General features: G+C 47.7%; 1 protein-coding gene across 1 annotated transcript in view; it reads left to right on the top strand.

Moving 5' to 3' along the window:
• LOC123352476 (cholesterol 7-desaturase nvd-like) overlaps positions 1 to 11,785 on the top strand; it is a 46,433-nt gene extending 34,648 nt beyond the window's left edge. Inside the window, exons 6-7 of the mRNA XM_044992663.1 lie at positions 6,178 to 6,354; positions 9,815 to 11,785. Coding sequence (XP_044848598.1) covers positions 6,178 to 6,354; positions 9,815 to 9,976 — 339 coding nt within the window. The 3' untranslated portion in view covers positions 9,977 to 11,785. The remainder of the gene's footprint in view (positions 1 to 6,177; positions 6,355 to 9,814) is intronic.
• Positions 11,786 to 26,481: the final 14,696 nt, after the last annotated feature.

Below are 26,481 nucleotides of genomic sequence, written 5' to 3'. Positions count from 1 at the left end.
CAGAGGGATGTGCAGTGTGTGGGGAATGGCCATCTCCAGCCAAGGAAGGGTGAGAAGGGCCTTGCGATAGGGACTTGCTGACGGCCCTGACTAGACTGAGAAAAAAGCTCTTTAGCAAATGCTGACAAGTGGCTGTACACTCCACTTGGCAGCTCCTGCAGAAAAGGGGAGCACAATGGGTGTCACACTCTTGCCAAATGCTGCTCATGTCTTAGAAAGACAATATGGGGTGGGGGGGAGGGAGGCAATATCTTCTATTGGACCAGCTTCTGTTGGTGAGCGAAAGAAGCTTTTGAGCTTACACAGAGCTCTGCCTCAGGTCTGGGAAACGGCCCTACACAGGGCTGAAACACAGGTTTTCTCCCAGAGTGTCATGGTTAGCAACACCTGGATGGCCAACCCAGCCTCTGCCGTTTCCTCATCTAGCCCAAACGCCAAGGGGCAGAGAACAGGCTCTTCTGAAGACTGGAGCAGGGCACCTGGGAAGAGCTGGCTCGGAGGCTGAAGCGTAGTTGGGCTCCAGGCACAGGATGCTGGGCACCTGGTCCCAGTTTGGGCCTTACATTTAGCTTTAAGACTTTGTTACAAAGCAGGAGAAATCAACCCACACAGAACCCTTATGGTCATCTGTCATAAACAGATAGTTAAGGGTTAAGGTCTGTTTTACCTGTAAAGGGTTAACATGTAGTACCTGGTGACCACCTGACCAGAGGACCAATCAGAGATAAGATTTTTTCAAATCTCTGTGGAGGGAAGCCTTTGTCTGGGTGAGAACTGTTTTTGGATTTAACAGAGGACAGTCATGTCCCCAAGTTCTCCTGGAGTAGTTTCTACTAATTAATAGTGAGTATTAATTAGAAAGGCGAATTAGTCTTATGATTTGATTTCTATATTTGCAATTGTGTGTTTGCTAAAGGAAATGCTTTATTCCTGTTTGCTGATATTGCTTTTACTGAGAAAAGGGGGAGAGGGGATTCTCTCCAGAGATTGATAAGGTTATACCCTATGAGTGTCCAGCTTGGATTCATAGAGATTCTATATTTTCTTTTGTTCTCTTAATAAATTCTTTTCTTTTCTTTGGACTTGGTTAATTCCTTCCCTTGGGGAAATTCAGGGGAAGGGGAGGGGGAAGTGAGCTGCTTCCCTGTGTGTGTGAGATTCAAGGCGTTTGAATCCAGGCACCTCTGTCTCCAGAGCAGGCTGGAGAGAGGGAGGAGGGGGGAGGTTCCTCCTCTGTGAATTGATCTGTGTTCCCAAGGGGGGAAACAGGGGTGTCCCGGCCCACGGAATTGACCGGGTGGTGGCAGCCGAAGGGGAGACCTACCCTAGGATTTTGGGGTGGGGGAAGACATGCGGGTCCTCACTTTGAAACCGCCCAGTTTCAAGTGAGGGTAGACTCCTGACATGGTGGCAGTGGTGTTTCGGACCCAGAGAGAGAGGCAAGGCTTTTCTACCAGAGGCACTCTGAGGCAGTTTCAGGGTTAGAAGTATTTTCAGTTTTTTGCAGGGCTTTCTGTTACAAAGCCTCCTGTGGAGCGATACTTGCGTCCATTGTGATACGAGGTACCACTCAGGATTCCTGAGGTGGGGGGGGAAGTGCTCGCCAAAGTACATTCCCATCCAACAGGAAAAACAGGTTTGGGGGGGGAAGAGACAAACCCTCCAGCCAGGTTTTTTTTTCTCCCTGTGTCTTTTGAAAGGATCAGAAGACAGGAGAACACCAGATTTTTCTCAGGGGTATTGTTAGCAGCAGCCTTTCAGCTGGGCTGCTGAGTACAGCAACTCAGAGCAGAGGGAGTTTACAGTTTCAGCCAGGTTGGCTGGAGGAAATTAGTTTCCAGCAGGCTTTGTTGGGAAACAGATTTTCTTTCTTGAAGCAGTTTTCAGGGTTAGGAGGAGGTTTTTTTCTCTGCTGGCTATGCTGAGGAAAAACTCTTCCCTAGAGGTGTGTCCTTCCTTTGTGATATCAGGTATCACTCAGGATTCCTAAGGTGGGGGGAAGTGCTCGACAAAGTACATTCCCATCCAACAGGGAAAACAGGTTTGGGGGGGGGGAAGACAGAAACCCTCCAGCCAGATTTTTTTTCCCTGTGTCTTTTGAAATCCTCTGGAGCCAGGGAATACAAATCTCTGAGAGGATTTACTACACTTTTCTGCAGGTACTAAGTAGCACCAGCCGCTCAGCTGGGCTTATTAGGAAGATTGTTTTTTTTGAAAACAGATTTTCAGCTGGGTTTAGCTGAGGCATAAGGTTTCTAACAGGCTGTGTTAGAAAAGGATTTTTTTCCTTCTTCTTTTCTTTTTTCTCCTTTTTTTCTTTCTGTCTGCTTAAAAACAGCTAGGAAACTGGTGCAAGTTTTTCTAGGAGGCTTGTTAGAAAGGACCCCCACTGTGAGGTACTTAGCAAGTGCTAGAAACAGGACAAACCAGTTTTTTTGGGTCTTCTCAGTATATCAGCAAACAGCAACTACACATTTGCAAATGAAAAGGTTTTGTTTCTTTTCTATTCAGTCTCTCGGGAATAGAGAGGGTTAGGAATTGGGGAAACCAATTCCCTGACTGCAAAGGGGTGTGGCCAGCACCAAAAAGCAACACCAGCAAGCCACACATAAAATTCACTGACTGCAGAGGGGTGTGGCCAGCACCAGAAGGCACTGTTCCCCATCCCAAGAAATTTCCCACCTACATGGCAGGTGAGGACACTAAGGCCTTCTTCAAAACGGTTAAAAGGACCTGCCATGGGTACAGCATCCCTGAAGACCAGTACAAGGACTGGTCAGGAAAAAGGACTTTTGCTGTCTATTACAATTATTCCATCCCCATGCTATTGGGGGAAGACTTGGCCAACCATGTGCAGCTGGCCAAGAGGGGGGGAGTGGTCACCCGCGGCCAGGCCAAACAAGCAGGCACTCCCATCCCTGTTCCTGAGCCATCCACCAGGACCCTGTCTGTGTTACCAGAGACCCAGACAGAGGTGGTGGAACCGGATCTCATGCCAACAACTACAGCAGCCATAGTACATCCAGTTCCAGGACCGGAACTGGAAAAGCAACCAGCGGCAGAACCAGCGCCAGCACTGACGCCAGCGCTTGCAACTCCACCGCCAGGGGGCGCCAACGGGCCTAAACTGGCAGAAGCAGCAGACAACTCTACCCAAGAGGCTCAGCCAGAGCCTGAAATATCACCTTGTGCACCAGCGGAGAGCGGTCCACAGTCAATGGAAACAACCTCATCACCTACTTCGCTCCCAGAGGAACTGGGGTCTCCCGCCTCAAGGGAACAGTTCCAGACAGAGCAGGAAGCCGATGACAGCCTTAAGAAAGCTTGGGCGGCGGCACGAAGCAACCCACCGCCTCTCAGCTCTTCTACCCAATTCCAGTTTGTTGTAAAACAAGGACTTTTATATAAGAACATTCTTTCTGGTGGACACCAGGAAGGCCAGCATCCTCAAAGACAGTTGGTAGTTCCAACTAGGTACTGGGACAAGCTCTTAAGCTTGGGCCCTGACATCCCAGTGGGCATTCTGGGGTCAACAAAGCAAAAACAGGTTAAAAACATTCCTTCCACTGGGAGGGGATGGGCAAGGACAATGCCAAGTATGTCCGCTCAAATGCATACAAAGTGTTCTTCAGTGTCAAATATCTTGTTGTTTACATACTTAGTAGTATATGTAATAGTGCATGTGTTTTGTTTACCTGTTTATGTTACAGTGCTAGGAGGAAATCACCACCAGTAGTTCCCACTGTTGGCGATTTGGGGGGCGTGTCATAAACAGATAGTTAAGGGTTAAGGTCTGTTTTACCTGTAAAGGGTTAACATGTAGTACCTGGTGACCACCTGACCAGAGGACCAATCAGAGATAAGATTTTTTCAAATCTCTGTGGAGGGAAGCCTTTGTCTGGGTGAGAACTGTTTTTGGATTTAACAGAGGACAGTCATGTCCCCAAGTTCTCCTGGAGTAGTTTCTACTAATTAATAGTGAGTATTAATTAGAAAGGCGAATTAGTCTTATGATTTGATTTCTATATTTGCAATTGTGTGTTTGCTAAAGGAAATGCTTTATTCCTGTTTGCTGATATTGCTTTTACTGAGAAAAGGGGGAGAGGGGATTCTCTCCAGAGATTGATAAGGTTATACCCTATGAGTGTCCAGCTTGGATTCATAGAGATTCTATATTTTCTTTTGTTCTCTTAATAAATTCTTTTCTTTTCTTTGGACTTGGTTAATTCCTTCCCTTGGGGAAATTCAGGGGAAGGGGAGGGGGAAGTGGGCTGCTTCCCTGTGTGTGTGAGATTCAAGGCGTTTGAATCCAGGCACCTCTGTCTCCAGAGCAGGCTGGAGAGAGGGAGGAGGGGGGAGGTTCCTCCTCTGTGAATTGATCTGTGTTCCCAAGGGGGGAAACAGGGGTGTCCCGGCCCACGGAATTGACCGGGTGGTGGCAGCCGAAGGGGAGACCTACCCTAGGATTTTGGGGTGGGGGAAGACATGCGGGTCCTCACTTTGAAACCGCCCAGTTTCAAGTGAGGGTAGACTCCTGACATCATCTACTTCCCTGTTCCATGCAAGTGGCATTTGCTCCTGGCTAGGGGCACTTGTGACTCAAGGGTTGGTCCTGGGGCCAGTTTTGGTCAATAGCTTCATTAATGATCTGGAGGATGGTGTGGACTGCACTCTCAGCAAGTTTGCAGATGACACTAAACTGGGAGGAGTGATAGATATGCTGGAGGGTAGGGATAGGATACAGAGGGACCTAGACAAATTAGAGGATTGGGCCAAAAGAAATATGATGAGGTTCAACCAGGACAAGTGCAGAGTCCTGCACTTAGGACGGAAGAATCCCATGCACTGTTACAGACTAGGGACCGAATGGCTGGGCAGCAGTTCTGCAGAAAAGGACCCAGGGGTTACCGTGGACGAGAAGCTGGCTATGAATCAGCAGTGTGCCCTTGTTGCCAAGAAGGCTAATGGCATCTTGGACTGTATAAATAGGGGCATTGCCAGCAGATCGAGGGATGTGATCATTCCCCTCTATTCGACATTGGTGAGGCCTCATCTAGAGTACTGGGTCCAGTTTTGGGGCCCCCACGACAGGAAGGATGTGGAAAAATTTGAGAGAGTCCAACGGAGGGCAACAAAAATGATTAGGGGTCTGGAGCACATGACTTATGAGGAAAAGCTGAGGAAACTGGGATTGTTTAGTCTGCAGAAGAGAAGAATGAGGGGGGATTTGATAGCTGCTAAAAACTATAACTACCTAAAAGGGGGTTCCAAAGAGGATGGATCTAGACTGTTCTCAGTGGTACCTGATGACAGAACAAGGAGTAATGGTCTCAAGTTGCAGTGGGGGAGGTTTAGGTTGGATATTAAGAAAAACTTTTTCACTAGGAGGGTGGTGAAGCACTGGAATGGGTTCCCTAGGGAGGTGGTGGAATCTCCTTCCGTAGAGGTTTTTAAGGTCATGCTTGACAAAGCCCCGGCTGGGACAATTTAGTTGGGGGATTGGTCCTGCTTTGAGCAGGGGGTTGGACTAGACACCTCCTGAGGTCCCTTCCAACCCTGATATTCTATGATTCTATGAGGCTCGTGACTATTAGAAAGAAAATGTGTATGTGAATAGGAACAGACAATGGGTGTCCTGGGGGAGAGACATGGACAGGTGAGACCAGCCAGCAATGACAGCTCTCTGGCACTTGCCTCCAGCTCGGGCTGCACTAACTGGAGCCATTTGCTGTGGTTCCCCAAGAGCCCAGGACACTCTGCCCCTGCCCTTTCAGCCCAGACAGGTCCTCGACTTCCTGGGGCGAGCTGGGCATTAGCAAGGCCCACTCCTACCTGACTGGGGGCAACCCCAGCGGGGACGTTGGGATGGCACTGCCTGAGCAGCATAAAGAGACCCACACAGGGCAGCAAATCTGCTCCTAAATCCAGGCTGTGACCCCTGGACCTGGTAGAAATATGTTCAGGCCATAGGCATTGAGGATTCCCCTCCTCCCCCCTAGGGTCACCAGACAGTGAATGTGAAAAATCGCGACGTGGGTGGGGGGCAATAGGAGCCTATATAAGAAAAAGACACAAAAATCAGGACTGTCTCTGTAAAACTGGGACATCTGGTCACCCTATTCCCCGCCCAGGCTTCCTGAGTGAAGGGAATGAGCTGACGTCCTTCTCTGTCTGAAGGTGGGGCCGGGGCTGGTCTACCTGACCTTTGAACATGCTTTCCTGGGCCGTGGGATCATTCTGCAAAGCGTGACGCCTGTGGAGCCTCTCCTGCAGCACGTTGTCCACAGGATCTATTATCAGCGCACCATGCCGGCGGTGATCCCCAAGTTCATTCTGAAAGTGGAGTGCGTTCAGGTAAGCCACCGGGTACGGCTGCACGGCGAGCTGGCCTGTGACGCCCATCGGGAGGCAACTTACCCACAGCAGTTCTGATCACACCAGTGTGCTAAAACTGGAGTGTAGCGCGGCAGCGGTGGGGGCGTCTGAGCCTGCGCCTGTTCAGGACACTGGTACCTACTCAGAGCAGCTAGTCCCTCCCACAGCGCGCGCCAAGGCTACACGGCTGAGTGAGCTAGTGCACAGATGTCTCTCAAGATGGGAATTACCCCCGCCCCATCACAATGTGCAGATGTACCCAAAGAATGGCTTCTAAGGGGGTGCTGTCCGAACTGCCAAGCCACTTGCTGTCTTGGCACCAGCTGCTTTCTGTGGCACTCGGCGCTGCAGTGTCTGGGCTTGGATTACAAGTGGTGCTAGTTCCCCTGTGCCTCCAACCTTTGGCAATGCTGCAAATGTACAGGGCAGACACGTAGCCAGGCCAGGAGGCTGAATGCTAAAGGCACAGGAGCTGGCAGGCAGCAAAGCTGCCTCTTGGTTCATTTCTTGGGTGTGTCTAGTTTTGGCTTCCTCAGATGTGGCAGGAGTGAAGGCCAGAGGCAAGAATGGCTTGTGAAGGCTAGGACTATAACAATGTTTAAAACGGGTTTGGATAAATTCATGGTGGCTAAGTCCATAAATGGCTATTAGCCAGGATGGGTGAGGAATGGTGTCCCTAGCCTCTGTTCGGCAGAGGATGGAGATGGATGGCAGGAGAGAGATCACTTGATCATTGCCTGTTAGGTCCACTCCCTCTGGGGCACCTGGCATTGGCCACTGTCAGTAGACAGATACTGGGCTAGATGGACCTTTGGTCTGACCCAGTATGGCCATTCTTATGTTCTTATGGCTTGCCCCGGCCTCTCGGAGCTCTGAAAGCCCATGGGCTTTAGGTGCCAACCCCTCCCTTGGGCCAGATAAAAAGCTGTTCTGGCTACAGCTGGCCTCCAAAGGCCTCAGGGAAGCTGTTGCTGAAGGCGGGGTGCACTAGGTATCTGGCACCCAGCACTGCCAATGGGAGTGGGGAGCAGGCTGGGGCAGATCCCAGGCATCGCACACTGCCCTAGCCTGCCTTGTTCACGAGCAAGGCAGCACCGTGCTGCACTCGCTGAAATTTCCACCAGCTTTCGCAGTTAATCCCAGGATGGAATTTGGCAGTAGCTGACCAGAGGCAAGGGCCGGGATGACCACAGAAGTCCTGCATCCTGTATCAAGGACCCCATGGGTGTGTGGCAAGGTGAAGACTAGCAGTTCCTGGGCTATGTTGCTGTCGGGAATCTTTGAGAGGAGACCCTCCCCCACCTCAGATCACATTTGCTGAGCAAGGGGAAGCCTGACGGTGTAATTTGGGCTCCACCAGCTCCTTCCAGGGCTTCACAACCCTTGGCGCTGGCTGGGTGCTGGCGTTTTGATGCCTGTATCTTGCACTGCCCTGGTCCTCACCCCCAGAGCAGTGACAGAGGGCATTGCTCATTGCTACGATCTGGGACCTCTCTGACCGGGGACTAGCACCCTGCCAGGGCCTGCAGCCCTTTCAACAGCACATCCAGGTTCACAACATCCAAGGCAGCTGAAGGAGCCGGTGGCGGAAGCAAGGTGCTCTCAGGCAGAGAGTGCGTGATGGATGGCAAAGGCCCGATTTAGTTTTGGTAGCCTCTAAAAACCCCACCTGAGCTCAGAGTCCCTTCCTGAGACCGCCATACCTCTCGGTCAGCACACACTGCCCCAAGAAAGCCTCTCGGCAGTACTCAGCTAACGGGACTGGTGACTCCCCCTCTCTGGCAGAGGCTTTCCAGTCCCTGCCAACAATGGGCCTTGGCATTCCCTCAATGACTTATTTCCCGCAAGGCCTGGATCCAGTTTACAGCTGGTTGTGCACACTGGATGAAAGCTGGAGACTGTTTGCTCTCACTTGGCATGGTAGCTCTGCAAGGGAAGGTGGGGGGGCGCGTTTTCTAGGCTGGAGCCTGTGTCAAGGGTCCAATATAAGCAGGCTACAAGGGCAAATGTCAGACCTTGCATGTGTTAAGGTGTGTGAGCAACACTAGTCTCTCCAGTGGCTGCACTGCAAATTGAGCTCCATTAATCTTGTCTGGGGGGAATTTAAGTTGTTAGTCTTACCCTATAAAGCCCTTAATAGTTAGGAGCCTAGCCATGAGCGTGCCTCTCCCAGCGAGCTCCTGCTACCTGCCTGACGCGCTTAAACCCTTGAATTGGATCATCCTCTATCTTAAAGGAAAGGTCCGGCTTCTAGGGTATTTTCTACCATGAGGGAAGCTGCTCTTAAAAAAGGCCTCCCATGTTGGGCTGCCAGAGGCCTTGTACCTTTCTGCGAGTCCTGTGGATGGATACATATTGTGTGTTGCAGAGTTGTTAAAAGGCCCCATACATGGCAAGAGTAGGCCCACACCAGCTTGGTGCTCTCGTTCAGCACCTGGAGCCTATGATGTCTGTTCTACCTGCCGGATCGGCAGGTAGTGTTCGATGTATCGGGGATCGATTTATCGCGTCTCATCTGGACGCGATAAATCGATCCGCTAATCGACACCCATACTCCACCTCAGCAGGAGGAGTAAGCAGAGTTGACGGGGGAGTCACGGCAGTTGACTCGCCGCCGTAAGGACGGCCGGGTAAGTCGAACGAAGATACTTCGACTTCACGCAAACAGCGCAGCTGAAGTTGAGTATCTTAGTTCGACCCCCACCACCACCACCCTACTAGTGTAGCCCAGGCCTATGAGAGGTGCTAAAAATAAACTCTTCTCCTAAACCTTGAGTGGTGCTAAGGGTCGATGCCTCCAGAATGACAGAAATGTTGAGAGATCCCAGGTGAACCCAAAAAAGGATTTTGGTAAAGAAAATTGGGCAGAAAAGAACACTATGAATCCCTAAAGATCCTCCAAGCTTGTCTGGTGAGGATGCAGGGATGCTTCACACAACACACAGTCAGCCTGTGGAACTCTTTGCCAGAGGATGTTGTAAAGACCAAGACCATAACAGGGTTCAAAAAAGAACTAGATAAATTCATGGAGGATAGGTCCATTAGTGGCTATTAGCCAGGATGGGCAGGGATGGTGTCCCTAGCCTCTATTTGCCAGAAACTGGGAATGAGCGACAGGGGATGGATCACTTGATGATTCCCTGTTCTGTTCATTCCCTCTGGGGCACCTGGCATTGGCCGGTGTCAGAAGACAGGATTCTGGGCTAGATGAACCTTTGGTCTGACCCAGTCTGGCCGTTCTTATGTTCTCTGTGGCTAATAAACACTCAAAACACAGTGCCAGCAAAAGCTGAATACTTGAGCTTGCTTCAGAGCCCGTGGGATCGCTAGAAACACTAATGTGTGGTACTAGGAGCATCACCAGTGGATTGGTAGCATGAATGAGCCCCTAGATCAAAGTTCCATGTATTTAAAATTATTCTGTTTCTTCTCCCCCCAGTTTGAACGTGATATCATGATCTGGAACAACAAGCAATATCTGTCTAAACCACTGCTGGTAAAAGAAGATTCCGCGATCCAAAGGCACAGGCGCTGGTTTGCTCAATTCTACAGCGAGAACAGCACTAGATTCACTTTCCAAAAGGGTGGACTGGACTGGTGATGTCCATGTGCTCAAAAGACGTCAAATGGCTGCATCCCTTTCTCGCCCATGAGAACGGCAGTCAAGCGCATCGCAAGCTAATAAAGCTGCATTTCTGGATTTTCAGTGGCACAGTTGGACGAATCTGCAGTACAAGTAAAACCGTCTAGTTCAATACTTCGAGCCGGCCAAGCGTAGTGTCTTCCATGTAAGGCTGGGCAAATCTAGTAAGTGTTGTGTAGGCTTTGCTGTCATAACCGAGCTGTAGCACTGGGTGCCCCCATCTCCAGTGGGAAAACGAGACTGACAGAATCCCCTCAGGACATCGTCTGTGCTTTGCAGCTTTTGTTACTCAGGGACAATTGCATGAAACCCCGATCCTTAGGTGCTGCAGGGCTGACGTGCGCCTATTCTCTAAAGCTGTCATTTGACATCTCTTCCTCCTCCCCACAGCAAGTCGTGATGGCAAACCTGGATTGTTACCGTGGATGAGGAATAGGCAGGGTCGCTCTAAGGAGCAGATGGTCTGTTCTCCTGCTAATATACTTAGAAACTAGCAAGGGACCCACAGCAATGGTCAGGGCTGGCTGTAGATAGTCCCTGATGGATTTCTACAGGAGTTTTACCAAGGAGTTTATCAGCTCCTGAACAGATCTTAATGGACATATAGCATCTAGTGAAGATGGGAAGTAATTTTCCTGATTGTCTTACAATGTAAGAACGTAAAAACCAAACATTTTGTGCCAAGATTAGTTCCTCCTGGAGTAATGTGTATGTGGATAGTAACAACTGACCGAACACCAGCAGGGACTTGTTTAGAAAGCTAGGTACTCATCTGGGACAAGTGCAGAGCGTGCTGATAATCAGCCTTTAGTATGTGTACAAAAACTGAGCTCTGCTGGTCTGGCTAAAAACGGCTCTAATTTCCATTGTGCTTTGTTCCTTAGTAGTCTACATAGATGGGCCAACTTCTGCCTTGACTTATGACCTCTAGACTCCTGTTTGCTGCAGGTAAGTCAGGGCAGAATTTGGTGATCAGACTGTAATGTAGTTACCCTGTGCTCATCGCCATCAAAAACCAAAGTAGAGCGCACAGACCTGTTGGGAGCCTTCCAAGCTAGGCTGCACCGTGCTGGAGCTGACTGACATTGTCTGCTATACAGATCGCTTGTGTAAACCTGTCCTCGTGTAGCTTGTGAATTCTGCACTTTACTGAGCCTTTTGTTTTTGCACTGAACCATAAAACAATGTTAACCAGCGAGCCAGAGGCCTTTCCTTCCCAGGACTTTCTCTAGCCCTACACTCGTTACTGTGTGAATTGCTTAAACTAGTCCCTTAATGTCATATAGGTCTTGAGGGGGTTGTGTAGTCGGTTGGGGGGAGTGGCTCCTTCCCCTCCAGGTCTGTGGGTGGCCAATCCACCCCACTACAGGTAGCACTTACTTCATTGTCTGCGATGGGGCTACAGCCATAGAATCGCCATGGCATGGGGTCACTCATCACCTAAATGCTGAAGCAGGCCTGTACTACGTGGCATGGCAACGTCAAGTGGGCTAATCAACCCCCTGGCAAACGTCTGGCTCTCTGGTGTGACTGATGTTGTACTAATAGGGATGGGTGCCACAAAGGGGTTACAAGAGTTAAATAAGTCTTGGAAGAATTACTTCTGGGTGGAACCAGGAACAGCTCTTCTCTGGCTCACACATCACCCAGAGAAGTGTTCACAAGTGGCACCAGTTTCAGCTCGTCCATAAAAATTCTTTCTACAACGTGAACTGGGCTTTTGTTTTGAGCCTTGCCTTTACTGGTAGACTCTTTATAGTTACTATTTTTATATTACAAAGGTTTCATAAAAATGTATAGAATAAAAATATACAAAGTGTTTTGTGACTCGTCATTCTCCATAGGTCCTGGGAAGAACCCTCAGTGCTTTCTAAACTAGCAGCACTCAGCTGAGCTTTACCTATGGCTTCCTTGGGGTGGATGAAGCTTGGAAAAGAGATGAATAAGGGGGGATATGATAGAGGTCTATAAAATCATGACTGGTGTGGAGAAAGTAAATAAGGAAGCGTTATTTACTCCTCATAACAAAAGAACTAGGGGTCACCAAATGAAATTAATAGGCAGCAGGTTTAATACAAACAAAAGGAAGTATTTTTTCACATAACGCATAGTCAACCTGTGGAACTCCTTGCCAGAGGATGTTGTGAAGGCTCTTAAAGGCTACCAGGCAGAGGTTGTTGCCACTGAGCTTGGACAAGATTATCACAGCAACTTCCTTGGGAACCTGTGCTGCAGATACGCTGCACAGCTGCACATGGAAGGCCTGGAAGCTCTCCGTGCTCTTGTTCATGGAAAAGTATTGGGAGTTGAGTCCAGGCTCAGTCATCCCAGATGGATGGGACAAGTGGGGAGAAGGGGCAGAATGGTGTGGGGCTCTGGGTGGGCCTTTAGGCAAAAAGGGCAGAATGGAGGCGAGACCGCAGGTGGAAGGTGTGGGGAGAGGGCCCCCAACTTGCTCAGGCCTAGAGCCCGTGAAATCTTAATCCACCTCTGCCTAACAGTCAGCACCTGCTCTTTGCTTTCTCTCCAAGGGCTATGACCAGTGTATTGCCAGCAGTTACAAGTTACCACCCAGCTCTTCCTGAGCAAGCCCATTTATTATTAAGGTAAAAGCATTAGTGAGAAAAATATGTAAAAATAATAAAAAATACTATGTGCATGCCAAAAACTGACCTTTGCAAACTGAGGCAGCTAACAGGAGAGTTTCAGAGGGCATAGCTGCAGACTTTCTGGTGAGTGGTGTGTTTGGTCTGTCTGTGGGTTGTTTGTTTGCTCTCTCTGTTTGGGCTGTGTAACTGGAAAGTGGGTCCCTCAAGCTATGTCTACATTGCAATTAGACAACCATGGCTGGCCCATTCCAGCTGACTCAGGCTTGCAGGGCTCAGGTTAAGGGGTTGTTTAACTGCAGTGTAGACGTTCAGGCTCAGACTGCAGCCCGAGCTCTGGGACCTTCCCACGTTGCAGGGTCCTAGAGTCCAGGCTACAGTCCAAATCTGAGCAGCTATACCGCAGTTAAATAGTCCCTTAGCTCAAGTCAGCTGGCACTGCCCAGCCATGCAAGTATAGACCTAGCCTGAGTAAGCAATGGAGAGAGGCTCTGTTTGTTGGTGCCGTGGTAAAGGCCCAGAGGCTCTGACCCTTGGAGCTCTGAACAGCTCAGCTCTTTGAAGGCTCTGAGTGGTTAATCGCTCCATGATGGTGAGGGATGGAGCTGAGCTGATCTAAGCAGGAAGGCTTGGTATAAAAAGTCACTTGCCAGGTGAGCTCAAGAGCCATGAACAAAGGCATCTCACAGGAGTGTTGTGGAGGGAGCTGAGAGAGGAAGTGTGAGAGGCTTTCCTTCCAGGTTCAGCTCTTCATGTGATTCCACAATGGCCAGCAACGGAACAGTGGTGGTGACCTGCAACAGATGTGCCGTATTTTCTTTTCTGCCTGAAACCAGACAGGACTTCATGTGCATGAACTTCAAGTAGTTGGTTGTGCTGGAGGAGACGATTCTTGGATTGGAGGGGCAAGGAGAGACACTGCTGAGAATCTGGGAAGCTGAGGAGTTCCTAGACAGCCAGGTTTGGGAAACACAAGTACCCAGGTTCAAGGAAAAAAGGAGCTGGCTACCAAGGAATCAGGGAGAGAGGAAACCAGAGAAGAGAGCGAGCAGTTTGTAAGCACCAGAGGCAAGTGGTCACGGCAGCATTCTACACGTCTGGAGAGAGATGAGGATAGGCAGGCTGTGGCCACCAGAGCTAGACATTTCCAGTTGATACCAGGCCCTCAACATGGAAAATGCCTCTCAAGATCCAGCTAGTCAAAGGGAACTGAGAGCTGTATGGGACACACCTGTGGATGGCAGCTGTAAGCAAATCAAGCTTGCCCACAAAGAGTTCTCCAACAGTCCAAGGAAAGAGACAATCCTTGTTGGGGAGTCAATACTCAGAGAATCGAAAGAACATTCTTCAAGGGATAGGTGCTGCCTTCCTGGAGCCAAGATACAAGACATCACTCAAAGATTAGATAGGCTTCTGAAGTCGACTGGAAAGGATCCATTGGTGATGGTTCATACTGGCACCAATGACACTGTGTTGCAGGATATTTGACTGAAGAACGAGAATGTCCAAGCAAACTTCTTTGAGACCCTTCTGGTCCCACAAGCAAAAGCCGAAGATTCTGGAAGTGAACCGCTAGCTAAGTAAGTGGTGGAGGGTTTTGGTTTTGTGGAACATTGGTCCATCTTCTACAAGGGGAGATAGCTGTATTGTTTGGATGGCCTCCACGTCAACAGAAGGGGGAACCAGTCTTCTTGGGGACAGGCTGGCTAGTGTAGTTGGGTGGGCATTAAACTAATAACAAAATGGGAGGGTAAAAGAAGGGAAGATTTGAGCACTGAATTGGCACAAAATCAAGATGTTGAGAACTAAATTAATCAAGGAACCAAAGGAAACGAAGAGGAGAAATTCTTTAATTGCCTACACACCAAAGTTAGGAGTTTTTATGGGCATTAATTCGATCTAGTTGGTATTACTGAAGTGTGGTGGGATGATGTACACAACTGGAATGTTAAAAGCGATGATTATAACCTATTTACGAAGGATTGAGTGGGGAAAAGGGGAAGGAGAGTGGCACTCTATGTCAAAAATGGCATTGCCCGTTTCCGAAGCACTGTTAACTCAGAAGGAAATGAGCCCTGGCCCTCAGTCAGGGTGGGGTAGCAAATAGTCTAGGACTCTGACCTGTACTCAGGACAGAGCAGCAAAGAGGTTGGGCATCCTAGCTCCAGCGGATGGCTGATAAACGCAGGCCTCTTGGCCTAGAAAAGGGAGGCTGCCACCCCAGGGGTGGGCTGGAAGCGGGGGGGGGAAGGGGACCCAGGCCCACCCAACTCCACAGGGTCCCAGACAAGGGCCCTGACAGTGGCGGAGTGTTCTGCTACTGGGTCACTGGGGAATCCAGCTGCAACACGTTGACCGGGTTTCCAGCAGCAATGCAGCCAGACTGGGGTCAGCTGTCCCTGGGCCATTTCGTACCCTCCCCTTGGGGTATACTTGGATCTGTGGGGTGTCCTCTGGTTCCTTGGGGTAGGTCGCTAGTGGCAGTCCCAGCAACTCCTCAATGTCTCGGTCTGCTGGCGACTCCAGCTGCTCTGGCCAGTCCTCAGTTCAGCAGCGCTCCCCTTCGGTCTCCAGGTTCGGGAGTGGGCAGAAGGCATCTGTCTCCTCCAGTGACTGGAGCCCAACTGAGCTCCAGGATCCACCCTTTGTACTTCCTGTCCTGCCTCCTAACTTCCAGTGGGAGGGGTGAGCATGGCCTGGCTCTGCCCACCTGGGTTCAGAGTGGTCCCTCTGACTCAGGCCTCTCCGCCTCACTACAGTGGGTAATATAATTAATGCTAATCAACTTGGGTTTATGGAAAATAGAGCCTGTCAAACAAACAATAGTTTTTTATGAGATGACAAGTTTGGTTGATAAAGCTAATAGTGTTGCTGTAATAGACACCTCTGTAAGGCATTTGACTTGGTAATCTAGGCATGGCCCAATATCTAAATAAATACTTTGCCTCAGTCTTTAATAAGGCTAATGAGGAGCTTAGGGATAATGGAAGGATGACAAATGGGAATGAGGATATGGAGGTAGATATTACCACATCCGAGGTAGAAGCCAAACTAGAACTGCTTAATGGGACAAAATCAGAGGGCCCAGATAATCTTCATCCAAGAATATTAAAGGAACTGGCCCATGAAATTGCACGCCCATTAGCAAGAATTTTTAATGAATCTGTAAACTCAGGGGTTGTACCGTACGACTGGAGAATTGCTAACATAGTTCCTATTTTTAAGAAAGGGAAAAAAAGTGATCCGAGTAACTATAGGCTTGTTAGTTTGACATCTGTAGTATGTAAGGTCTTGGAAAAAATTTTGAAGGAGAAAGTAGTTAAGGACATTGAGGTCAATGGTAGTTGGGACAAAATACAACATGGTCTTACAAAAGATAGATCGTGCCAAACCAACCCGATCTTCTTCTTTGAGAAGGTAACAGATTTTTTAGACAAAGGAAACGCAGTGGATCTAATTTACCTCGATTTCAGTAAGGCATTTGACACGGTTCCACATGGGGAATTATTAGTTAAATTGGAAAAGATGAGGATCAGTATGAAAATTGAAAGGTGGATAAGGAACTGGTTACAGAGGAGACTACAACGGGTCGTACTGAAAGGTGAACTGTCAGGCTGGAAGGAGGTTACTAGTGGAGTTCCTCAGGGATCAGTTTTGGGACCAATCTTATTTAACCTTTTTATTACTGACCTTGGCACAAAAAGCGGGAATGTGCTAATAAAGTTTGCGGATGACACAAAGCTGGGAGGTATTGCTAACACAGAGAAGGACCGGGATATCATACAGGAAGATCTGGATGACCTTGTAAACTGGAGTAATAGTAATAGGATGAAATTTAATAGTGAAAAGTGCAAGGTTCCTGCATTTAGGGATTAATAACAAGAATTTTAGTTATAAATTGGGGACACATCAGTTGGAAGTAACGGAGGAGGAGAAGGACCTCGGAGTATTGGTTGATCACAGGATGACTATGAGCCGCCAATGTGATATGGCTGTTAAAAAGGCTAATGCGGTTTTAGGATGCATCAGGCGAGGTATTTCCAGCAAAGATAAGGAGGTGTTAGTACCGTTGTACAAGGCACTTGTGAGACCTCATCTGGAATAGTGTGTGCAGTTCTGGTCTCCCATGTTTAAGAAGGATGAATTCAAACTGGAACAGGTTCAGAGACGGGCTACTAGGATGATCCGAGGAATGGAAAACCTGTCTTATGAAAGGAGACTCAAAGAGCTTGGCTTGTTTAGCCTAACCAAAAGAAGGCTGAGAGGAGATATGATTGCTCTCTATAAATATATCAGAGGAATAAATACCAGGGAGGGAGAGGAATTATTTAAGCTTAGTACCAATGTGGACACAAGAACAAATGGATATAAACTGGACACCAGGAAGTTTAGACTTGAAATTAGATGAAGGTTTCTAACCATTAGAGGAGTGAAGTTCTGGAACAGCCTTCCAAGGGGAGTAGTGGGTGCAAAAGACATATCTGGCTTTAAGACTAAGCTTGATAAGTTTATGGAGGGGATGGTATAATGGGATAGCCTAATTTTGGCAATTAATTTAGCAATTGATCATTGGTTATCAGCAGGTAAGTATGCCCAGTGGTCTGTGATGGGATGTTAGATGGGTTGGGATCTGAGTTATTACAGAGAATTCTTTCCTGGGTGCTGGCTGGTGAGTCTTGCCCACATGCTCAGGGTTTAGCTGATTGCCATGTTTGGGGTCAGGAAGGAATTTTCTTCCAGGGCAGATTGGCAGAGGCCCTGAAGGTTTTTCGCCTTCCTCTGCAGCATGGGGCACGGGTCACTTGTTGGAGGATTCTCTGCAGCTTGAGGTCTTCAAACCACAATTTGAGGACTTCAGTAATTCAGACATAGGTTAGGGGTTTGTTATAGAAGTGGATGGGTGAGATTCTGTGGCCTGCGTTGTGTTTAAGAGGTCAGACTAGATGATCATAATGGTCCCTTCTGACCTTAAAGTCTATGAGTCTATGGTACCACATGACGTTTTGATTAAAAAAGTAGAATAATATAAAATGAACACAGCACACATTACATGGATTGAAAGATGGCTAACGGATAGGACTTAAAATGTCATTGTAAATGGGGAATCGTCATTAAGCAGGTGTGTTTCTAGGGGGGGCCAGCAGGGTTCGGTTCTTGGCCCTGTGCTATTTAACATTCTTATCAATGATCTGAAAGAAAACATAAAACCATCATTGATACAGAAAGATGTGGATTGCTTGGTAAACTGGGCACAAGCAAACAATATGCATTTTAATGCAGCTGAATATAAATGTATGTATCTTAGAACAAAGAATGTCGGCCATACTTACAGGACGCAGGACTCTATCGTGAGAAGCAGTGACTCTGAAAAAGATTTGGGGGTGGGGGTGGATAATCAGCTGCAATGCTGACTGCCCAGCGCAAGGCTGTAGCTAAAAGGGCTAACACGATCCTTAGATTCATAAACAGGGGAATGGCAAATCGGAGTAGAAACATTATTTTACCTCTGTACTTGGCACTGGTATGACCGCTCTGGAATTGTGTGTCCAGTTCTGGTGTCCACAAGTCAAGAAGGATGTTGATAAAGGGTCATGGTGGTTCCTCCCTTAATAACAATTTTTAAATCAAGACTGGCTGGTTTTCTAAAAACTCTGCTCTAGGAATTCTCTGGCCTGTGTTCTACAGGAGATCAGACCAGATGATCACATTGATCCCCTCTGTCCTTGGAATCGATAAATGTTTAACCCTTGGGCAGAAGCTCCTGTCCATTTGCTGGATCAGAAAGAAGCCTGGAGTCAGTTTAAACACAGCCTTTTTATATCAAAAGTCTTCCTTTGTTAGTCCCTGGAAAACCCAGTTTGAACCAGGATATGCAAATCTCCCCAGGCTCTCTGGAGGTGTTTGAGTGATGCACGTTAATCACCCACCACTGTTCTTAATCCCTGGCAGAGCTGTAGCAACCCTCTCCCCGTGGAGGTGCCTGCAGTCCCTGGCCTCCGGTGCTACACAAGCCATTCAGATGCTTACTACACTATGGTCTCCAAAGGTATTACATGTGGGGGCAATGCCTGTTACAAGCGCCTCTATGGAGATTTACAGGAAGAACAGCCTGGGCCTGAAGCTCGCCTGTCCCTGTGCGCTATGGTTAAGGCAGTGGCTAGACTGAAGAGCCAGGAGAAGCGCGGGGAGAGAAAACCGGAGACTCGTGGGGTACAGAGGAATAAGTTTAGAAAATATGGAGCAGGAGGATGGAGGGGACAAGTAGAGCAGGAATGCAGAGGGAGACAAACTTGGGCAGGGAGGGAGAGGGACAGAGTGGCAGCTGCTTCCATCACAAGGGAAACAAGGGGTAAGCTGTTGGCGCTAGCCTAGCGGTCAGGCCTGCATTGTTAGGGGCACGGAAGGTCCGAGCAGCACTCACCAGCTGAGCTGGTCTCTGTGGGCATGTCTACACCGCGCAAGGGAGAGACGCTCCCAGCCCGGGTCAATAGACTTGGGCGTGTGGGGCTCACTCACACTAGCACTCTGAGCACAGCTGTGTCGATAGCACCTGGAAGTTGTGGCTCATGCTGGAACGCAGGCTCCGAAGTCGGGGCAGGGGGGCTTCAGTTAGGTGCACAGCTTTGAAGACCAATAGGATTTCGGTGCCTAACTCCTCTGGGCACTTCTGAAATCCCCAGCCAGCGTATATTGCTTCCTCATGTGAGCTCTGCAGCGCCAACACAGCTATGGGAGAAGGAGCTGAATGATCTTCCTACCTGTGCACCATCAACAGAATGGTTCGCTACAGTCAGTCAAAGACCGGTAAGTTACAGCTGTGCACACAGTGCTGGCTAATGGATTGCACAGGTGTCACTGTGGGGCTAATCTGAAGACAGTGTGGCTAAAGGTGCAGCACTGAAGGCAGAATTTCTCCTGCAGGATCTTTATTACTGGCGATGGAAAGAATCCACGATAAAGTCCAGGCATGACTTCGAAAAACACGTGCAGGCCTATTTGAGCTGTCTCATCGAGAGACAATAACTATAGAAAACCACAAAGCTACTTTTAGGGCATTGTAGCGGGGTGAGCACCGACTCCGGCCCTGGAGGGTTGGAAAAGCCCTGCAGAGGGCTGGGGCTGAGCAAGGTAAAACCCTGGTTGATTGGGGGAAGTGGCTGCAGCTGGGGCCATGCCCCAACCTGAGCAACAGGGCCTTCTAAGGCAGCCAGGGAAGCCAGAGGGAGCAGTCTCTCTCTGACTGGAGAGGGAGACAGGCCTGGCTGCTGGGGAACTCACCCAGGGGACCTAGAGGGAGGCAGGGCTGGGGAAAGGCTTTGGGAGCTTGGAAGCCCTAGGCCAGCAACTCCCCAGGCTGCAGGGCCTAGTTCTAGGCCCACCTAGGTATTGGGCTTGCAGAAGGACAGCCTGAGGGTGGGTAAAGACAGCCAGTCCAGACCCCTTTGCCTATGATGAGTGGCTGATACTGCAGTCTGCCCCAGTGAACGGGGGCTAGATGGAGACTGGGCAGTAGCCAAAACTGAGGCAAAGTGGGGATAGTATCAGAGGGGTAGCCATGTTAGTCTGGATCCGTAAAAGCAGCAAAGAGTCCTGTGGCACCTTATAGACTAACAGACGTTTTGCAGCATGAGCTTTCGTGGGTGAATACCCACTTCGTCGGATGCAAGACAAAGTGGGGATAGTGGGTTGGGGGTTCCCCAGGGATGGGAGACCCAGATCGTTGGGGTTCTGCCAGGGGGCAGCACCCCAGTTAAAGGGGCACTGGATCCAGGGAGGGACACGGGGCCAGAGGACAGGCAGACCACCGGCCTGCCGAGGGCACTCCGGGCTGGAATTAGCTAATTCTCGGAACAGACCAGCAGGCTGCGCTGCAGGGGTGTGTCCACGCAACTGTAGGCATATCTACACTGCAGTATGTACAGTGGCACAGCTACAGTGCGGCAGCTGTAGTGTAGATGCAGGGCCAGCTCTAGGTTTTTTGCCGCCCCAAGCAAAAAAAATTTGGTTGTCTCCACCAACCTGCACCACCCCAGCCCCCCGCCGACCCACATCCCCCTGCCGCCCCAGCCCTGGATCACTGGTAACTTGCTCCCAGGGCGGGTCATTCAGCAGGAATTTGGAATGTGCACAGAACACAGACAGGATTGATTCCCGTATGGTTACAGAACTGCAGTAAAGTGGAACAATTTTCAGCTTGTGTGATTGGAGGATATCTGGATGCATATTATAAGACTGTCCTCCATAAATGAGGAAAAGTTGAGGGCCTTTATTATTCTTTTGTTCCACTCTTTGTTTCTATGGGGAATTTGCCAATGCAATATCACTGTCTTCCATTTAAACAAATAAAACAAAACAAACAAACAAAAAAAGGCACTGGCTGTTGAAAATAGCAATTCCAGTCCTAAAAACCACTGGGAAGCATTTCTTGCTCAATTTTATCCCACTTTTTCTACAGCAAATTACAGTGGATCAGTATATTTGATTTGGGAGAAATGAAGTAACAGCTGCCCAAATTGAGCTTGAGCACTCCTGAATTTTGAGGTTTTCAAATCTGGAAGGCAGGTGCTAGATTCCCTCTCTGAATATTAGCTAGATCTGGAAAGGAAAAGTCAATTTCTGCTTCCATGGCTCGGAAGTGGAAATCCTCCTAAGTGCCTGGTACTGCATCTAAAGCTGCCCAGGTCCAGAGCCTCCCCTCCCTTACTTTTCATTTTAAATTCATAGTGGGATCCACATACCTCCCTTGCTAGGCTTCAGATAGAGAGGGGCACTGTCCATTTAGTCCACCCAATTCCTTCTTTGGGGGCTGCAAGGTAAGGTCACACCAGTATCCCTAATCCAGTCTGGGGATGTCATCTGAAGGGGATATCTGGGCCAAAGCCTTCTACTCCTTGGGCACACTTGTTCCCCATTCACAGTGCCACCGCGCTCTAGCAGTGAGCTCTCCATTCACAGCAAGCTGCAGCATGAGGTTTCAGCGACTGCACTCCCCCCCCTTTCCTGTTGATAGTGGCCAAGGGAATGCTGGGAAATGTAGTTCTTTCCCTGCTCCAGGGCGGGCTCTATAGGCAGGGAGTTAACCAAGGAACTACAGCTCCCAGGATCCCCTGTTGGTTCTCAGGCTGGATCCCTGCCAGCTGCCGCCCCAAGCAGCTGCTTGCTTTGCTGGTGCCTAGAGCTGCCCCTGTGTAGACGCTTCCTACATGGACAGATGGGTTTTTCCATCAATTTATAGATTGCACCTCTCTCAGAGGTGGTAGCTATGTTGACAGAAGAAGTCTTCCATTGACCTAGACTGCGTCTACAGTGGGGGGTTAGGTTGACCTAACTATGTTGCACAGTGTGTGAAATTTTTCACAGCCCTGATGAATGTAGCTAGATCAACCTAAATTTTAGGGGTAGCCTAGGCCTGAGCCTTTCTTCAGTGTACACTCTTACTTAATAAGAACATAAGAACGGCTATACCGGGTCAGACGAAAGATCCCTCTACCCCAGGATCCTGTTTTCCGACAATGGCCAATGCCAGGTATCCCAGAGGCAATGAACAGATCAGGTAATCATCCCCAGATCCATCCCCTGTCGCCCATTCCCAGCTTCTGGCAAACAGAGGCTAGGGCCACCATCCCTGCCCATCCTGGCTAATAGCCATTGATGGACCTCTCCTCCATGAATTTATTTAGTTCTTTTTTGAACCCTGTTATAGTCTTGGCCTTCACAACATCCTCTGGCAATGAGGTCAACAGGCTGACTGCACTGTGTGAAAAAATACTTTCTTTTTGTTTTAAACCTGCTGCCTATTCATTTCATTTGGTGACCCCTTGCTCTTGTGTTATGAGGGGTAAATAAAAACTTCCTTATTTACTTTCTCCACACCAGTCATGGTTTTATAGACCTCTATCATACCCCCCTTAGTTGCCTCTTTTCCAAGATGAAAAGTCCCAGTTTTATTAATCTCTTTTCATCTGGCAGTTGTTCCAGACCCCTAATCATTTTTGTTTGCCCTTTTCTGAACCTTTTCCAATTCCAATAGATCTTTGAGATGGGGTGACCACATCTGCACGCAGTAATCAAGATGTGGGCATACCATGGATTTATAAAGAGGAAATATATTTTCTAACCCATTCTGTTCACTTTTTTGACTGCCGCTGCACATTGAGTGGATGTGTTTAGAGAACTGCCCACAATGACTCCACGATTTCTTTCTTGAGTGGTAATGGCTAATTTAGACCCCGTCATTTTATATGTATAGTTGTGATTATGTTTTCCAATGTGCATTATTTTGCATTTATCAAATACATCCGACATTTTGTTGCCCACTCACCAAGTTTTGTTTTTTAGCTCTTTGCAGTTTGTCTGGGACTTAACTATCTTGAATAGTTTTGTATCATCTGCAAATTTTGCCACCTCACTGTTTATCCCTTTTTCCAGCTCATTTATGAATATGTTGACTAGGACTGGTCCAAATACAGACCCCTGGGGGACACCACTATTTACCTCTCTTCACTCTGAAAACTGACCCTTTATTCCTACCCTTTGTTTCCTATCTTTTAACCAGTTACCAGTCCATGAGAAGACCTTCCCTCTTAAGCAAAGGAAGCTGTCATGGGTAAAGAGCCTTTCGTGAGGGACCTTGTCAAAGGTTTTCTGAAAATCTAAATGCATTATATCCACTGGATCTCCTTTGTCCACATGCTTGGTGACCCCTGTGACGTTGCACTCTATATGCATATGGAAATACGCATTCTCTCTGTTTATGGAAATATGCTTATAAGTGTAAATGTGACATAACTGGAATATGCGTTGTGCTAGATATGTCATGTAACATATATTTGCAAAGGTTATGATCTACTGAATGTATTCATCCTATTTGTATGCATGTATCATTTTATATCTGAAGTTATGAGCGTTGGCTCTATGCTTGTATTTGAAGTGTTTGCTGTAGGAAGCACATAAGGGAGATTTGGCCAATATAGTGTGAAGGGGCTATTCAAGTCATTGGGAGAACTTAACTAGCAATGGATGTTGGGAGATGCCAATCCACATCTGAGCTTTCCTGGGAATGTTCAAACTAACATGTAAGCAATGGCATCAGCCTGAAAAAAGCTGAATCATTCATGGACATGTGACTTGCCCAGGTGGTTACAAACTCCATCTTGTTGCTTTGATTTTGCACAGAAGAACAAAGGGGTTTCCGCCCACAAGGGAGAGAATAGAAAAGGCCCTTGGAAACCCCTCCATTTTGTCTTCAGCTGGCTCAAGAGATGGCCTCTCCACTCCAAAGAGGTGCCTGAAAGAAACTAGAACAAGGGATTGTAACTATGGGGGTGTGAGTGATTGCTGGACCCAGGCCATAAACTACAATGTTGGTCTGAAAAAGATTGTACCTGAAATAACATCTAGGGCAGGGGTCGGCAACCTTTCAGAAGTGCTGTGCCAAGTCTTCATTTATTCACTCTAAGGTTTCGTGTGCCAGTCATACATTTTAATGTTTTTAGGTCTCTTTCTATAAGTCTATAATATATAACTAAACGATTGTTGTATGTAAAGTAAATAAGGTTTTTAAAATGTTTAAGAAGCTTCATTTAAAATTAAATTAAAATGCAGAGCCCCCTGGACCGGTGGCCAGGACCTGGGCAACGCGAGTGCCACTGAAAACCAGCTCACGTGCCGCCTTCGGCACCCGTGCCATAGGTTGCCTACCCCTGATCTAGGGTGAGAAGTTAGTATTTGTAACTAGATCCTTAGTGTATTAAGTTAGCCTTGCATGTTTTGTTTTATTTTGCTTGGTAACTTACTTTGTTCTGTCTGTTATTACCTGAAACCACGTAAATCCTACTTTTTATACTTAATAAAATCTCTTTTGTTTATTAATTCACCCAGAGTAAATAATTAATACCTGGGGGAGCAAACAGCTGTGCATCTCTCTCTATCAGTGTTATAGAGGGTGGACAATTTACGAGTTTACCCTGTATAAGCTTTATACAGAGTAAAATGGATTTATTTGGGGTTTAGTCTCCCAGAAAGACTGAATATTGGGTGCTAGGAAAGTCCCTGTTAACTGAGAAGCCCCTGGGCTAAGTGAATCTTAGTTTCTGTAAACTGCAGGGGGTGTGGCCCAGCCTCTTGGTCTGTGCTGGAGCTGACTGGTGTGTCTAGCTCAGCAAGACGGGAGTGGAGGGAAGCCTTTTCTGGCAGGGGGGTTTGTTCTCAGTGGTATCCCAGCATATCTAGTGACTGTCTTGAGGGAGTTTCTGTGACCCAACCCATCAAACACCCTCAAAGAATTCTAGTAGATTGGTGAGGCATGATTTCTCTTTACAAAACCAATGTTGACTCTTCCCCAACAAATTATGTTCATCTATGTGTCTGACAATTTTGTTCTTCACTACAGTTTCAACTAGTTTGCCCCATACTGAAATCAGGCTTACCAGCCTGTAATTGCTGGGATCACTTGTGGAGCCCTTTTTAATAATTAGCATCACATATCCTCCAGTCATTTGGTACAGAAGCTGATTTAAATGATAGGTTACAAACTACAGTTAGTAGTTCTGCAATTTCACATTTGAGTTCCTTGGGTGAATCCCATCTGGTCCTGGTGACTTATTACGGTTTAGTTTATCAGTTTGAGGTGTCTTTAGAGGAGGTTTTGGAACAATCTGGAATGGTTCCTCAGATTTGTTACCTAAAAAGAATGGCTCAGGTTTGAGAATCTCCCTCACATCCTCAACAGTGAAGACCGATGCGAAGAATTCATTTACTTTCTCTGCGATGGCCTTATCGTTTGAGTGCTCCTTTAGCATCTTGATCGTCCAGTGGCCCCACTGGTTGTTTAGCAGCTTCCTGCTTCTGATGTACTTAACTTTTTTTTTTTGCTATTATTTTTTGAGTCTTTAGCTAACTGTTCTTCAAATTCTTTTTTAGCCTTCCTAATTATATTTTTAGACTTCATTTACCAGAGGTTATGCTCCTTTTTATTTTTCTCACTAGGATTTAACTTCCACTTTTTCAAGGATGCCTTTTTGCCTCTCACTGCTTCTTTTACTTTGTGGTTTAGCCACAGTGGCACTTTTTTGGTTCTCTTACTATGTGTTTTAATTTGGGGTCTACATTTAAGTTGAGCCTCTATTATGGTGTCTTTAAAAAGTTTCCATGCAGCTTGCAAGGATTTCACTTTTGGTGCTGTACCTTTTAATTTCATTTCTGTTTAATTAACTTCCTAATTTTTGTGTAGTTCCCCTTTCTGAAATTAAATGCTACAGTGCTGGGCTTCTGTGGTGTTTACCCCGCCACAGGGATGTTGCATTTAATTATATTATGGTCAGTATTACCAAGCAGTCCAGCAATATTCACCTCTTGGACCAGATCCTGTGCTTCACTTAGGACTAAATCAAGAATTGCCTCTCCTCTGGTGGGTTCCAGGACTCACTGCTCCAAGAAGCAGTCATTTAAGGTGTCAAGAAACTTTATCTCTTCATCCTGTCATGAGGTGACATGTTCCCAGTCAATATGGGGATAGTTGAAATCCCCCATTATTATTATTATTGAGTTTTTTATTTTTATAGCCTCTCTAATATCCATGAGCATTTCACAGTCACTATCACCATCCTGGTCAGGTGGTCGCTAATATAGCCCTACTGCTATATTCTTCTTCTTAGAGCATAGAATTACTATCCACAGAGATTCTATGGAACATTTTGGTTCATTTAAGATTTTTACCTCATTTGATTCTACTTTTTCTCTCACATATTGTGCCACTCCCCATCAGCACAACCTGTTCTGTCCTTCCGGTATATTTTGTACCCTGGTATTACCATGTCCCAATGATATCCTCATTCCACCAAGTTTCTGTGATGCCTG

Source organism: Mauremys mutica, chromosome 18, assembly GCF_020497125.1.
Source record: "Mauremys mutica isolate MM-2020 ecotype Southern chromosome 18, ASM2049712v1, whole genome shotgun sequence".
NCBI lineage: Eukaryota > Metazoa > Chordata > Testudines > Geoemydidae > Mauremys > Mauremys mutica.
This window is presented reverse-complemented; position numbering and strand designations above follow the sequence as displayed.